The following is a 16,423-nucleotide window of genomic DNA, read 5'->3' as shown; positions in this document are numbered from 1 at the left end:
TAAAACAGCTAACATTTATTGAGAACTTACTATGTGCAAGGCAACTACTGTGCATATATTTATTACCCTATTTAATCCTTAACTTCTGAAGTAAGGACTGTTGGTATTCTCATTTTACTGGTGAGGAAACTGAGGCTTAACTATCCAAGTTCACATAGTAAGTGAAAGTGAAGTTGCTCAGTTGTGTCTAACTCTTTGTGACCGCATGGATTGCAGCCCACGGAATTTTCCAGGCAAGAATACTGGAGTGGGTTGCCATTTCCTTCTCCAGGGGATCTTCCTGACCCAGGGATCAAACCCAGGTCTCCTGCATTGCAGGCAGAGGCTTTACCTCTGAGCCACATAGTAAGTAGTTAAGATGTTAATCAATGTCACTGTTAATCATTAACGTATTAGTTGACAATAATTTAAAATGAAATTTCTCACAGGACAGTTATATTTTAAAAAGAAACTCAAAGATTAAAAGGATCTTCAAAATCTAACACAACAGAGTCAGATGAAGGAACAGCAAGTGACAGCGTAGATATACTGAGTAGAAAACTATCTAATAATCATAAATTGGATCGCTAAGGGAAAGAGAGGTTTCCTCCTGTATTCATATCAGTTTGCCCCGATGCCAAAAGACAAACATTCTAAAATACTATCCTTTAGAATTCGATGAGTCTTATTCTATCTTATACAGACCTGTACCAGACTTACAAACTCCTTAAATATACTGACCACATACGAATCTTCTGTATCCCCTGAAAAATAGTAGGTGCTGAATGAATGAGGGAACAAACAAACTCGGTTGAATTCCTTCTGTCTAGTTCTCCCTGGCAGAGTGTGACCACATCCTCACACAATCAAGACCCCCATTTGGAACACTTTCTCCATGTCCTATACCTTGAACTCATTGCTGAAACCTCTGCTCCTGCTTCTCTGCTTTCCAGTTGTTGCCCTTAATGATGTCTTCGAGATTACTCCCACACTCAAATTGTTAAGGCCATGAACAAACAAATGGTTGGCCTTATTTACTGGTATATGGGAGATGTCTGTACTGGATCCCAGAACATTTCCAAGGGTTCTCTAACCCACTGTCTTCTTTCTCAGTTATGGAGGGAAGGCTTTACTTTCCATGGAATCAAACAGCACCCATCTAAAATCAGAAGACTCTCCTTTGACTGACTGACTATCCAATAGGCTTTGCAGAGGGTCTGAGAGATGGGGTCAAGTTTCCAATACTCTAGAGTTTAATTTGTATATACTTTCCCAGAGAAACAGTGTAACAACTGGTAATTAGGCTTCCAAACAGTCCTGCAGAAAAAGTCTATTTAACCACAGTACAATTAAAGTATTGCACAGTGGGAACTACATTTTTATTTTTTTCATGATCAATCTACTGTATTTATGCTATATTGTGGACTAAATAGCTGTTTATGGTTAATACTGGTTAATAAGACTTCAGTACCCATACTAAAATAAGGATGAATTACCATCCAAGTATTAAGCAGAGCAATAAACTGCTTAGTATTATCACCAAACTACAGTTAAGTATAAAGCTAACAAACATAATTAAAAGCAACAAATACATCTACTTCTATAACTAAGACAAAGCAAAATTTTTAAAGGAAAAGAATCATTAAGATGTGAGATTCCAATTATGCTTTAAGAAAAGATAAAACTACTAAATAACTTTTTAAACTTTATATAACTTTACACTAGCCCTATTACCATTTAAGAAAATATAGTTTAAAAATATACTGCAGTTCAATCTTGATATATGAACTTCTTGCCACCTCTTAATTAAAGGTGTAGAGCTTATTTTGATAGCATTTAGTTGAAAAGAAAAGAACTAAAATAATCTGGTATGTCTCACTTATCAAAAGTGCCAAATCTGAATTTTGTTCTTCACATCAAACAGAAATTAAATTTTCTTCTTTTTAGACACATGTCTTGACATTTGTAGACATACCCTATTTAAAACAAATTTGATGTATGCAAATGCAGGTTTACACAGAGAAAGAAATTATGGGCTGATTATTCATTTTACAAAAGGATTAACAAAAGAATTTCTTTAAATAGTTAATCTGCCAGTATACTTAAAATACAGTTAAAATTTTTAAAAATCAACTTATAAACAACTTTTCAGAAATGTACTCATAGTATAAAAGTAGTTACAAAAGTATCAAGCTTCCAATATGTTATTATTACAAACTTTGTCTCAATTGCTTGACTAATCTAGCCTGGGACACAAAAAGAGCAAATACAACAGCTTAAAATGGCACAGAAAGGTGTATTTACTATAGTTTTTAAATGCATATGTGCATGACTATCCTAATCATCAAGAAACTACCCAATTCTTCTTTAAAATTTTATCCAGAGGCCAGCAAACAGTGAGTCAATAAGGCTAAGGTAACCTAAAAGCCAAAGAGCAAAGGGACTTTTCTGCCTTCATTGTGCAGGCAAGCCAGAGGCACAAGAGGAAGAAAAATCCAGGGATCCCATCAGCACTGCAGCTGTTGTTTTGCTTTTGCAGTGTTCTAAGTGCTCTGAGATACAGAAGACAAGGCCTGGGAAAAGGAGATCCAAATTTGATGCTCTAGAAATGGAGCATTTTGGAACAACTGAAGGAAGCAGGAAGGACTCCTAATGCTCCCAAGAGGCCAACTACCGGGTGTAGCCCCTGTTCAATGCTCCACCCTGAGGCCAAGGCCACGAACCCCGCACCTCCACTGAAGACCAGACAGACACGGAGTAAGTGGACCGCAAAAGAGCAGTCTTCCAATGATAGGGTAGTGAGGCCGGAGGAGGAATAAGAAAAAGAAGAAAGATTTAGCCAACTGAGCAAAATCTGATGGTGCAAAAGAGACAGCTGTTGCCTGAAAAAAAGGAAGATGAAGAGGAGGACATAAAGGAGAGGGTTGGGAAAAAGGATAGAGAAATAAAATTGAGTATCTTAACGCCACATGAATTCCAGAGCAGGGAAAACACCATGACAAACCTCTTTGAGATGGCTCTGCCTGCATTAGATTGAATTAGATTATGATCCTATTGCAGTTTCTCAAAGTGCAATGGAAATTTTTAGTTTACATGAAGTAGACAAGGGTGTTATGAATAGCCTGAAACTATATCAGAATTGTACATATTTCCAAACATTTTAAAATAAGAAGTTTTGCTCACTCTGTGCATCTTGCTTATATTAGCTTTAAAAGGCATTTAAATGTTTGTGGCATTTTTGCATGTGTGCTAAGTTACCTCAGTTTTGTTCAACTCTCTGCAACCCTGTGGACTGCAGCCCGCCAGGCTCCCCTGTCCATGGGACTCTCCAGGCAAGAATACTGGAGTGGGGTGCCATGCCCTCCTCCAGGGGATCTTCCCGACCCAGGGAATGAATCGCGTCTCTGCTGTCCCCTGCATTGGCAGGTGAGTTCTTCACCACTAGTGCCCTGGGAAGCCTCATGGTGTTTTTGAACGGTGTTAAATATGGTTACTGGCTAGAAATCCTGCATCATCAATTGCACATATGTGTACCTTACAGAATAAGTAACTCAGACAGCCAGGCTGGGGAGTGTGAGGCAGTGACAAGGTGCCTCTGGGAGGGTCAGAGCTCTGGGCATGCGCCGTGAGCCGCACCCGCTGCTGCTGTGTGCTGCCGTCGCTGCAGTGGTTTATATTTACATACATGTATAAACATGTATATACATGCATGTATCTGTCATGTGATAAGCTGCCAGTCTTAGTTTGAAAAGGGAGAAGTTCCTATGAGAAGTCCATGATTTTTTTCATTCAATGGGATAGTTTTAAACAAACTGTGGACGGCTTCATCTTCACCAAAGCCTCACGAAAGCAAAGTCCAGAATCCTTTGCAACTTAACCATACAGCAAACAACAGTCTACTTTTTTGTATGTTTATATGTTCATAATTTTTTTTTGAAGGAAAAAAAAAAAGACCGTGTACATGTTTAAAATCTATTCAGATAAAGCAAAAATATTTTAGTGCTTGAAACCTTGGAAGTCAAAATTCAATTTCATTTAGAAATGCTTCAAGTTCTACTGATTCAGGACTAAAGAAGACCAAAGACTTGTAAATAAGATAAACATGATCCTCCCTTGGGTTCTGAGCTAATTAAATCAACATGCAATGGGAAATACCTGAATTCTCTGAGGCCCAGAAGACAGGTAGCTGAATCTATTAACACACAATCATAATAATGCTTTGACAAGAAAAAGGTGCTTAAAATAAAGTAACAAGAGGGTGCAAACTCCCTAAATCTGTGTTCTGCAGCGTCCAGGGGAAGAGCAGTGACACAGGCTGACCCACGATGTTTTCCACTGTAGACTAAATGGATGTTTTCTACTACGAGCACAGTGAGGCCTGGTGAGCAATCTCTCATGCCAACTTGCTTCCCATTATTTTAATTCCATGTTTACCAGGCAAACTTCTAAACACTAATTCAGTTTCCCAGAAAGCTTAACAGAGGTCCACCATCTCTGACTCGCAATTCTGAAGTCAAAGAAGTTTCAAAGAACAAAAGCTCTTTTTAGAACTCATCTGGTGGCAAACCCTGACCTAAATGGCCATGCAGCTTTTATTTACTCCACTTAATATGAAAAGTCAAAAGCTCTGCTTCAGAAATATGAATGTACTTGATTATAGGGTGCCACTCCAGATCCCACTGGACTGTTTCTTACAACCCAATCACACTCCTTACCTTTCTAAAATCTAAAAATTCTAAATTCTGAGGCACCTCTGAAAGCAGTGTCCCCAGATCTAAATATAAATATTCTGACTCCTGGGCTTCACCAGCCCCATTCCCCTACCCAGAGAAATCAGCATTCTACCATATGGTTCAGTATCATATAAATTTAGTTAGTGTGATAAGGGACAGAAATGGTATGGACCTAACAGAAGCAGAAGAGATTAAGAAGAGGTGGCAAGAATACACAGAAGTGGTGTACAAAAAAATATCTTCAAGACCCAGATAATCACAATGGTGTGATCACTTACCTAGAGCCAGACATCCTGGAATGTGAAGTCAAGTGGGCCTTACGAAGCATCACTATGAACAAAGCTAGTGGAGGTGATGGAATTCCAGTTGAGCTATTTCACATCCTGAAAGATGATGCTATGACAGTGCTGCACTCAATATGCCAGCAAATTGGAAAAACTCAGCAGTGGCCACAGGACTGGAAAAGGTCACTTTTCATTCCAATCCCAAAGAAAGGCTATGTCAAAGAATGCTCAAACCACCACACAACTGCACTCATCTCACACGCTAGCAAAGTAATGCTAAAAATGCTCCGAGCCAGGCTTCAATAGTACATGAACCATGAACTTCCAGATGTTTAAGCTGGATTTAGCAAAGGCAGAGGAACCAGAGTCAAATTGCCAACATCTGCTGGATTGTAGAGAAAGCAAGAGAGTTTCAGAAAAACATCTACTTCTGCTTTACTGGCTATGCCAAAGTCTTTGGCTGTGTAGATCACAATAAACTGTGGAAAATTCTGAAAAAGATGGGAATACCAGAGCACCTGACCTGCCTCCTGAGAAATCTGTATGCAAGTCAGGAAGCAACAGCTAGAACTGGACATGGAACAATAGACTGGTTCCAAATCGGGAAAGGAGTACATCAAGGCTGTATATTGTCACCCTGCTTATTTAACTTATATGCAGAGTACATCATGAGAAACACTGGGCTGAATGAAGCACAAGCTGGAATCAAGATTGCCAAAAGAAATATCAATAACCTCAGATATGCAGATGACACCACTCTTACAGCAGAAAGCGGAGAGAAACTAAAGAGCCTCTTGATAAAAGTGAAAGAGGAGAGTGAGAAAGTTGGCTTAAAACTCAACATTCAGAAAACTAAGATCATGGCATCTGGTCCCATTACTTCATGGCAAATAGATGGGGAAACAGTGGAAACATTGACAGACTTTATTTTTTGGGGGCTCCAAAATTAGTGCAGATGGTGACTGCAGCCATGAAATTAAGACACTTGCTCCTTGGAAGACAAGTTATGACCAACCTAGACAGCATATTAAAAAGCAGAGACATTACTTTGCCAACAAAGTCTGTCTAGCCAAAGCTATGGTTTTTCCAGTAGTCATGTATGGATGTGAAAGTTGGACTATAAAGAAAGCTGAGCACCAAAGAATTGAAGCTTTTTAACTGTGGTGTTGGAGAAGCCTCTTGAGAGTCTCTTGAACTGCAAGGAGATCCAACCAGTCAATCCTAAAGGAAATAAGTCCCGAATATTCATTGGAAGGACTGATGTTGAAGCTGAAACTCTAATACTTTGGCCCCCTGATGTGAAAAACGGACTCATTGGAAAAGACCCTGATACTGGGAAAAACTGAAGGCAAGAGGAGAAGGGACAGAGGATGAGATGGTTGAATGACTTCACCAACTAGATTGACAAGAGCTTGAGTAAACTCCGGGAGTTAGTAATGGACATGGAGGTCGGACATGCTGCAGTCCATGGGGTCACAAAGGGTCAAACACAACTGAGTGACTGAAATGAACTGAACTGAAGTTAGTGTGAATATGTTATCATCTCCGGGTATACTGATAAAAGTCCAATTCCAAATCTACAAAATCAATTAGCAGGGTTTATGCTGACAATCCCAGGGGGCACAGATCTATCTAGAATCACCATCCTAAGCCTACTGGCTTCCAAGCCACCTTTCATCCCCTGTCTGACCTGCCAGAAGACAAACCAACAGTTAACCAACCTCCTCTGCCAGTTTAATTCACTGTCAGCCTTCATGCAACCTTCTACAATAGTTAGAAAAAGAAGAGGTAAAAAATTAAAATGGATTTCTAAGTTATTAAGTAACAATTTTGATCAAATTAAGTTATTGGAGAATTATCACTATTTAAACATGATCTCTAAGAAATTAACATGAGAAGATTCTTCACATTGCTTAAAAACACCTAAAACAAAACAAAACAAAAAAAAACCACCTAAAACTATACGAGGTAGATAGCCCTGCTGACTCTTTTCTAATCTCAATTTACAGCTCTCAAGGTTCTAAATTCTTAATATATCTTCTAGTGGTTAGGAAAAAAAAGAATAATAACTAAAGTTTAATTTTTAATCCACACACATTTATTCTTTTCCAGCAACAGTTTATAGTTTTCAGTGTACAGGTTTGTACATCCTTTATCTGAAGTTTCCCTTCGTATTTCTTTTTTTTTTAAATTTTTTATTTTTTGTATTTCATAGTTTTTTATGGTAAACTGTATTTTAAAATTTTATTTTCCAAGTTTTCACTGCTAGTATAAAAAAATACAGTTAATTCTTATATATTAGTCATACAACATTGCTAAACTGACTTACTAAATTCCAGAAGATTCTTTGTAGATTACATCAAATTGCCTACATAATTATATCACCTGTAAATAAAGGCAGTTTTATTTTTTCCTTTTCAATCTGGATGCCTTTTATTTCTTCTCTTGTCTTATTTCAGTGGCTATTTACAATACTCAAAGTCTACACAATTAGATTGCTTTAATTTTACAAAGCTCAACAAGAAAAAATATATCACTGAGATTCATTAAACATGAAAAAATCTAAGTTTAACCTAAATAATTTAAAGGGTAAAATTACAAAATATATTTATAACACGCTGGTTGACTCACTAAATGTGAGTGCCTGTGCTTCGTGATATAATCTGAAACAGAAATACTGAGCATATTCAACTGCAGTTTTTAAAAAATCACATTTATTGGCTTTCCTATAATTACTAAAGTAGCACATGATCTGGAATTTTGAGATACAAGGAAGAAAATTATAATTATCCTTAATCCTATCACCCAAAGATAAACACTGTTTATATTTAATTGTTATCATGAGCAGTTTTCTACAGCACTAATTCTTCTGAAGCACCATTGCTAAGAGCTCCATACTAACCCATCCACCATACGGCTATGTTATAATTTCAGTCTTCTCCCATCATTGGACATCTACGCCGCTTTAAAGTTTTCACTATTACCATATACATTAAGCACAGCAGTTAAATTTGTATATAAATCACAACGACCTCTTTAATTAGAGTTCCTTTTGCCCATTCCTTTATTAAAGCTACTAGTGTTTTCCTAATCCAAGCTAAGCTCTTCTTATACTAATGCTATCAATCATCTATCACATTAATCCCAAATATATTTCGTTTGCCTTTTTATTATTTTTTTTAAATTCAGGAATTATTAATTTTATGTTAATGGTAACTATTACAAAGACAAAAATATATATTTCATTTTTATTATCCATTCTATCATTATAGTAATACAAAGCCCTGAAACTAAAAGAAAAGATTAAAGAGAAAAATCAGTGGTGCCAATGAAAGGTGTAAAGTAGGTTAAGACATTTGATACAATTTTAACTCATCTCCTAATATAATCATAGCCTAGGGAAAAGAAAACTTCTCGATCCATCCTTAACCTCAAGGGTAAAATATTACTTCCCCTACTAAGACAGCTGAGACCCAAAGAAACTTCCCAAAAATCGCACAGGACACATCTGTCTGACTGACTAGCACCACACTAGTTACACTGCAGTAGCTTCCATTCTCATTTTGTTAATGGAAACAACCTTTGAGAGAGAAATGTGTCCCAGTTAGCATCTTGGGTTAATAAACATTAAATTATTACCTACACAACACCTAAACATTTCCCTATTAAGCTAGAGGTGTATTTGACAGAAATATGATTTTAAAAAGCTTCCCTGTCCCTTAAGAAAAATACCCAAAATGGAAAACAAACCAAATATACAAATAAATTGTAGTAAGAAAAATTCAAAGAAAAAAAATATGTAATCATTCTATATTAAATGAAAGTTGAATAGTTTTTTGGAAACATTTCAAAAGTAACTGATTATCATGAGATAAGAGCACAAGGTTTTTTCATTGCAACTAGTTGTGTTATACCCCGCAAGTCATTTTACTTCTACGAGCCTTAGTTTTTTCCTCTTTAAAATGAAAAATCTAAGAATCCCCAATTCAAGACGGCAGACTAGAGAAATCACAGAAGCTTATTTCTTACTTCTTCACCCTTCCAAAATTCCTCTGATCTGATAACAAAGACACTTTTAAAGGAGCAATCCATAATAACTAAGAAAGGAGCTATTAGAAGCCAGAGTTCAATAAATTTCTCAAGATGGAAAGCAGGTTGAGGAGTGGAATTAATAAAATAGCCTCGATAAAAGCAGTCACAGCTTCAAAACAGAAAAGCTCTGAGGATAAAGCCAAACTGCTAGAATCAGCTGAACGTGAACACCAGGGAGGTAAAGAAGAGGAGGAGTCAGAAGCAAATGCAAAGGAGACTGACTGAGACTCTGCAATTCAAAAAATAACTTTCTAAGAATAAACAAATAAATGTTAATTTTCTAATCAACACATCTCACTACATGCAGAGTTCCTAGTTTATTGCTTTACTTATAAATCTGGACAGATAACGAAAATTCACAAGATATTGGAAAACTGAAAAAAGACACCAAAATGAAAACTGTCCCCAGAAGAGATAAATTAAGGAATAAAAAAGAATATTGGTCCTTATTATAAGCCCTTCTACACTTAGTTTTTTTAACCACATTTTCGGTTTTTCAAAAAAGCTTAAGTGCATTAACTGAAAAAAAAAAACGTTTACTGAAGTCCTTTCAATCAATTCTAATACTCTCCCTATGTAAAATTTCAGGCATTTGCTCTTATTAAGCAGCTGTAAAATTATGTCATAAAATAAGTAAACCAGTAAGATTAATACTATGCATACAAAATCTTTAAATTCTACACAAAACTTTCAAATTCTTAACCCTGTGTGGTATACAAATACACACACTTCTACACACACATACAGACTTGTTTTAGAAACATAACCACTAGCATATTAACATTATCATGCTATTATCATTATTTTAAATCTATAAATCCAAATACATTTAAAATCATTTAAATAAAAAGACATACCTCTGTGTTCCAGTAACATAGTATAAAGTCGATAATATATGCAATGTTGATCAAACTATTATTTTTTAAAAACATCTTTAGCTACTTTATAAGATAAGCACTGTTACAACACATCTCATGCCACCAATTAAAAGTATTTCTCTAAACAAACACTATCTTAAAAACTTCCAAATGCTTCAGAAATTTAAAACAGAAACATATTATATTCCAAGGATATACTGTTTTAAATCCTCTCCTTTAACCCTTTTTTAACCATTAGTTAAGAACCACAGCCCAGCTAAAATTTTTTAAATGGTAAAGCTTAATGCTGAAAACACATGTGTAACACATCACCATTCAACCAACCATCATCATCCAGTAAACCATCACAAAAGCAGGGTAACACGCACGGCAAACAGTGCGGCTAAGAGGCTCCCAGGTGACTGCCTCATACTTGGTAGATGATCCCCCACATGTATAATCCATCCACTGAACAGAGGTAATTCACCCCCTTTCTCCCACAAACTAAAATACAAAGTACAAATCAGGATGTTCAAAAGCAAAAAAAAAAAGAAAGAGGTTTTCAAATTAGGTAAGAGAGTTGTACAATTATAAAAACTGCAGAATACCCATCTAACCCTAATTATATGAAGTTAAAGAAACTCTAAATACAGATGATATGCAACTTCATCATACATTGTTAAATCTGATAATTAAAGGTATAAATAAGAAAAAGATATCTCATGTGAGTTACAAATGGACAATCACATGAATCTGAAGTATTTCCTTGTCTCAGAAATGAGTACAACAAAATAAAAAAAGCAAATATTATAATAAGGACTATTATACAAACCTAAAGACTTAAACATCATCAGGAAAGGAAACAGTACGCTGCTTTGCAGAAGTAGCTAGGAACAAGAGAATACAGAAAAAGGGAAGCAGAGAACATTCCAGCACTACACTAGGACCTTCATTCTCTTCAAGGTTAGTGGTCTATGTTTGACCACCTTCCCATTACACCCAGTCTGGGCACTTTCATTTACATCCTTGGCCCACCGACTGATGACAAATAATAAATTTTAATTCTCTATCTCCAGTCACAATCTGTCACCTGAATATCAGAGGAATATGTATTTCAGAACATCTTCACCTGACTGTCCCATCAGAATTTTTAACACAAAAATGAACAATAATGAAGTCATCTGACACTGCCCCCTCTGTACACAATAGGGGTGTATACATATACACCCCTATTCTGGTTATTGGTATCATATTCCAAAACTTAAGAGTCATCCATTCTATTTCCTCCCCTCTAACTAATCTTGTATTGGTCACAAACTCAAGTTCTAGTCTACTGTAAACAAGGTAACACAAAAATCCATACTCTCCATCCTCAACAGCCCTGTCTTGGTCCAGTTACATAAATATATTAGGGTTGTTAGTTACATTTTATATATATATATTTATATATATATAGTATATATTAAATTATACTGTATTAACATTTATATTATAATTATATTAATATAAATTACATAAATGTCTTATTTAAATAAATATATAAACACTACATATTTAAATATATTGTATTAATATTAATATTTGTATTTTACATAAATATAAATATATAATAGTTACATTAATATGTATTATATATATATTAGGGTTTATACAAAGTTCTGTAAAACTTTTTTTTTAATCTTACAGAAAAACTCAAGCGAACTTTTTTTTTCCAACTCATATTTGGTATTACTACATCTCTCCTAAAGGCTCTCCCTGCCTTCAATCTGTCTTAATTCTTCAATCATTCCTTTCTATTCCTGTTGAAATGATCTTTCTAGAATATAATTTGAATCATTTTTACCACCACTGCTTACAATCTTTCAATGACTCAAAATAAAGACCTAAAATCCTTAGAGGAATATCCTGTTTCTTGTCACCTCTTTAGCTTTAATCTCTTTCTAATCTCCCTTATAATACACTAAATTCTGATCACTGCAGATCCTGGAAAAAGTCATACTGTTTCTTACCTCAATTCCTCTGCATATGTTATTTCCACTTTCCCAGGGTCTTTTTTTTGACAAGGCAACTCTGACTTGCCCAAAAGTCCTCTCATACATTTCATGTGGCCTCAACTTCCATTCCTTCTTTGGTCCCACAGCATTTTAACAGACACCCTTCCGTACTATAAACGTCTATTAACTTGAAACTTGGATACCATAAAAGTGAAATACATATATTATTCATTTTTGTGTCCAACAATGCTAGCACTCTGCCTCGCACTAAGCGATCAATAACTAAAGAATGTTTAAGAATTTTTGCTTTTTCCAGAAACTTTCACCATAAGCCTTGCCCAGAGACACAGAACAAAGCAGCTACTTAAGGAAAGCAACGGAAACCTGGCAAGAAAGCAGTAAGTGGGGCCCGAAAAATGAAAAATTAAATACACTTTTCAAAGCCTTTCCTGAGAAATGTCTCACATTCTAACACAAACATGTCATACTTGCTATTTAATGTTCAGTGATTTCCAAGAAAGTAAGTGGTAAAAAGTTGTTCTCTCTGCAACTGGGTCAGCACAGAAAGAAAAATGGGAAGTATTACCTAAATCAGCTATTCTTCAAAAGTGAGCATAGTTAGAATTTTTAAAGTTCTATAATAAGAACCCCACCTGATCTACCCGACCCCAATTCCACTCTTTACAGAGTTGTCTCTTAGAAGACTTGGGAGTAAGACTACAATGGGTATTTTACTAACCAGTTACCATTGTCCATAGAATCCCAAAATATTTTCCTGAACTTAACATTTTTTCTTTTATGGTAAGGAATTAACATAAATTCACTACTTTACAAATATGCATTTACATTTTTATCCTTAAGATAAAATGAAATACTTTCCTCTTACCATCCCTCAAATGGCCCGTGAACAGAAATTTGCCCAGTTGAACTCGCTCTAATATTTATAACAGTTTTCTGGGATCAGAGAAGGGAATAGAGAACTCTCCTCCCAATACTGAGGCCCCCTAGCATTCCTGATCCTTCCCCTTTCTCTTCTCCAGTAGTACCCACACCCAACTTTGCTCTTTAAAACAAATTCTGGTTCATAAGTAATTTTAGAAGTGTGTGAAAGAATCCCAGAGACCAAACGCCACACAGCACTGGAATAAATTTTTTTTTAAGCTGAATTCCTGACACCAAGTCTAATGGGTTGATCAACAGTGCTTTTTTTTTTTACTTTAGTTTTTTAAAAATGTCTATTCTTATTAATGTCTCTAGCCTATTATCGGGCTTCCCTGATAGCCCAGTTGGTATAAAAAAAAAAAAAAAATCCACCTACAATGCAGGAGACCCTGGTTCGATCCCTGGGTTGGGAAGATCTGCTGGAGAAGGGAAAGGCTATCCACTCCAGTGTACTGGCCTGGAGAATTCCACGGACTGTATAGTTCATGGGGTCACAAAGAGTCCGACACTTCTGAGCAACTTTCACTTTCAGCCTATTGGTATTCTGGGTTCCTATTCTTTCCCTAAAATCTTTCCCAGTTTTTATGCTTTAGGACCTCCCAAAATGCCCTTATTTCTTCCCAACATAGAGCTAAACTCCTGGTCCTGCCACAAGCTGATCTGGCTTAAAAGATGTCACTTATATTTACACACACTAATTTAGAGCTGTTTGAGTGTGTGCTCAGTCGGGTCCCAGTCTTTGCAACGCAAAGTACTGTAGCCTGCCAGGCTCCTCCGTCCACGGCATTCTCCAGGCAAGAATACTGGAGCGGGTGGCCATCTCCTCCTCTAGGGGATCTTCTCCACCCAGGTATCCAGTTCATCTCTCATGCATTGCCTGCACTGGCAGGTGGTTGTTGTTTTTTTTTTTTTTAAAACCACTGAGCCACTTGGGAGGCCCTAACTTAGATATGCATACTGTAGATACTGTTATTATTCTGCAGATGAGATAATAAAACTAGGAAAAGCGATATAACATTTAATAAATGCCAGTACTTTAATTTGAATCTAGTTCTCCTGACTTCAACATCAAGTTACCATATTAAAAGAAAGCAGTCTGCATTTAAAAAGATTCAACTTCCCTGGCTCTAGGCGACCTTATTACATCTAATACATATAATTTTTAGGCAAATTCTACATTTCACCCTCGTCCTAAATGTCCCTCTTGAAAGCATCAATGAGGCTTGTACAACCAAAAATTCTGCTACTCAGTTAAAAAGTTCAGTGTTCACCCTAATGTACACCCTTTTGGCATTAAAAAAAAAAAAAAAAAAAAAAAAAACAGCCTTCAGTAGTTTCTGTAGTCATCAACTTTTCAAAGGGTAAGAAATTGCTTAACTCGGTTCTTCAACCTCCTACCTGCTTTCAAATACCTGTCCCTTTAATAGTCAATTCCACTCCTTTCTTGCTATTTGCAAATCGTATCTGGGGGTAATCCTGCATGGCTCCCAACCCCACGAAATACTCCAAATACTCTGGGGGTTTCCCTGGGGGCTCAGTGGTAAAGAATCCGCCGGCTAATGCAGGAGACACGGTTCAATCTCTGACTGGGTAAGATCCCGCATGCCAGGGAGCAGCTAAGCCAGCGGGCCACAGCTAGTGAGCCTGCGCTTCGGAGCCCAGGAGCCGGAACAACTGAGCCCACCTGCGGGCAACTACCAAGCCCGCGTGCCTAGAGCCCGAGGCCCCCAACAAGAGAAGGCACGGCACTCAAGCCCACGCACTGCAACTAGAGGGCAGCCCTCGCTGGCCGCGACTACAGAAACACCCGCGCAGCAACGAAGACCCAGCATGGCAAAAAAATAAAGTTATTTAAAAATATATACTCTGATATCTTCTGACTTCACTCAAAAAAAAAAAAGGAAGGGAAATCAAAGGAGCTAATGCCTCTGTCTGCTTAACATCTAGTGCAATGCTGCAAATTAAAAAAGTAACGTGACTACGTGAAACGAAGTATATGATTAGGAAGAAACCAACTTTCACCTGACTTAACTCTGCCCAGCATTTTTGCCCACCGCTTGTAATAATACACCTCAGGCTTTTCCAATTTCTGTTATCAGTCATGATATGAGAATATTAAGATCCAACAAAGAGCACTGGGATTTTTTAAATGGTGATTACAGAAACAAGCCTCTAAAATTCTGAAAACTAGTAAGGAGAAAACTATGATCAACAGGCGCTTGCTAAGTACAAGGCACTGGAGGCGGCAAAAGGCTGCCAAACGGGAAGCTCTTTAAAAACTTGACGGTGACTGAGGCAATTTTGTAACCTCCATCCTCACCCCTCCAGCGACAGGCAAAAGTCGACTGAATTTGACGCGCTGGTGTGTGGGATGTGCTGCGGCAAGGACCCGTGGGATATAGAGACCGGCTTGGGCTCTAACTTTGGGAGGTAGTGTTTAAACGGCTCTCCGCTGTTCAATCCAAACGGGACAGGCTGCCGCTCCGTCCGAGCTTGCGTGGAGCCCGGGAGACCAGCCAGGTCAGGCGGTCTCGCCTAACTACAAACCGGGACACCTCTGAGGGACCCCAAAGGTCTGGGGCGAGGAAAACCAGAGTTACTTGCCTCCCATTCCTGCAGGAATCGCTCGGCCTCTTTAGAACCAGCGGTCTTGTGCCTCCTAAATTCGTCCTTCACGTACTGGTCGCCAAGGTCTTTGAGGTCTGGGGGCAGAACCCGGTGCAGCAGCAAAATGCGCCGATACAAGGCCCGGACACGCGAGACGTGCAGCGCAGACATAACGCCCCGCGTGGACCTCAAGCCGCGCCTGCGCAGAAGGTCAGCGCCCTCTTGCCTCTCTTTCCAAGCCGGATATAAGTAACCCGAACACAAGCGGAAGAGGGCACGCGACCTTCATCCGGTTTGGTCCGTTCTAATATGAGGACCTTCCTGAAACACGCGAGGGACCGGCAGGCGGGATACGGGCCGGTCCTCCTTCCAAAGGGGCGTGGCTTTCGTGGAGAGCTGGGGGTGCTACCCAAGGACCGAGTCCCGAGCCGAGGGGTCCTCCACCAAGAGTCTGACCTGGACCGCTTGTCACCCCTCAGTTACACTCCATCATCTTTTCCATTAATCTTACCCTTTTCTCTAAAAGCCGTCGTCAAAACCGGGCTCCTCCAGGAAGCCTTCCATGCCTTAAATTCAAGCCATTTACGGTGTCTTACAGTGTTCCTGCCTTCAGGCGAATCTCTTCCTCCACAAGCCCAACCTCTACGTACCGTGCACAGTCTTGTGCTCCTAATTTGTGTCCAAAAGGAGGGGATTCTTTCCTGTAACTCGAGTGAGATCTAAGCCAGCAGGTAGCAACCCTTAGCTGAAGTCAGATGGGCTGAAGAAGAATCATTAGGGAACCTTTTCAATGTATTGCTTCCAAGGCCATGATACTGGAGATTACGATAAAGTAGTCTGAGAGGAAAATGTAGAATCAGGACATACACACATCTTCACCTTTTACAAAAGCGGTAAAGTGTGACTAATCAAAGCTGGCAGAAATTTGGCCTCAT

At 38.1% G+C, this 16,423-nt stretch overlaps 1 protein-coding gene across 8 annotated transcripts in view; it reads right to left on the bottom strand.

Annotated features, from left to right (window-relative positions):
* The window catches only part of SDHAF3 (succinate dehydrogenase complex assembly factor 3), an 88,035-nt gene extending 72,299 nt beyond the window's left edge, over positions 1 to 15,736 (bottom strand). For all 8 annotated transcript variants that reach the window (XR_009696627.1, XR_009696629.1, XR_009696628.1 and 5 more), the window contains exon 1: positions 15,486 to 15,736. Coding sequence is in view for 5 of the 8 variants with exons in the window: in XM_061164936.1 (XP_061020919.1) it covers positions 15,486 to 15,659 (174 nt within the window). In the remaining 3 variants the exon portion in view is untranslated. The remainder of the gene's footprint in view (positions 1 to 15,485) is intronic.
* Between the last annotated feature and the right edge of the window lie 687 nt (positions 15,737 to 16,423).

The sequence above is a fragment of the Dama dama genome, chromosome 18 (genome assembly GCF_033118175.1).
Source record: "Dama dama isolate Ldn47 chromosome 18, ASM3311817v1, whole genome shotgun sequence".
Taxonomy (NCBI): Eukaryota; Metazoa; Chordata; class Mammalia; order Artiodactyla; family Cervidae; genus Dama; species Dama dama.
The sequence above is the reverse complement of the archived record's forward strand: the minus strand, read 5'-3'. Positions and strand labels throughout refer to the sequence as shown.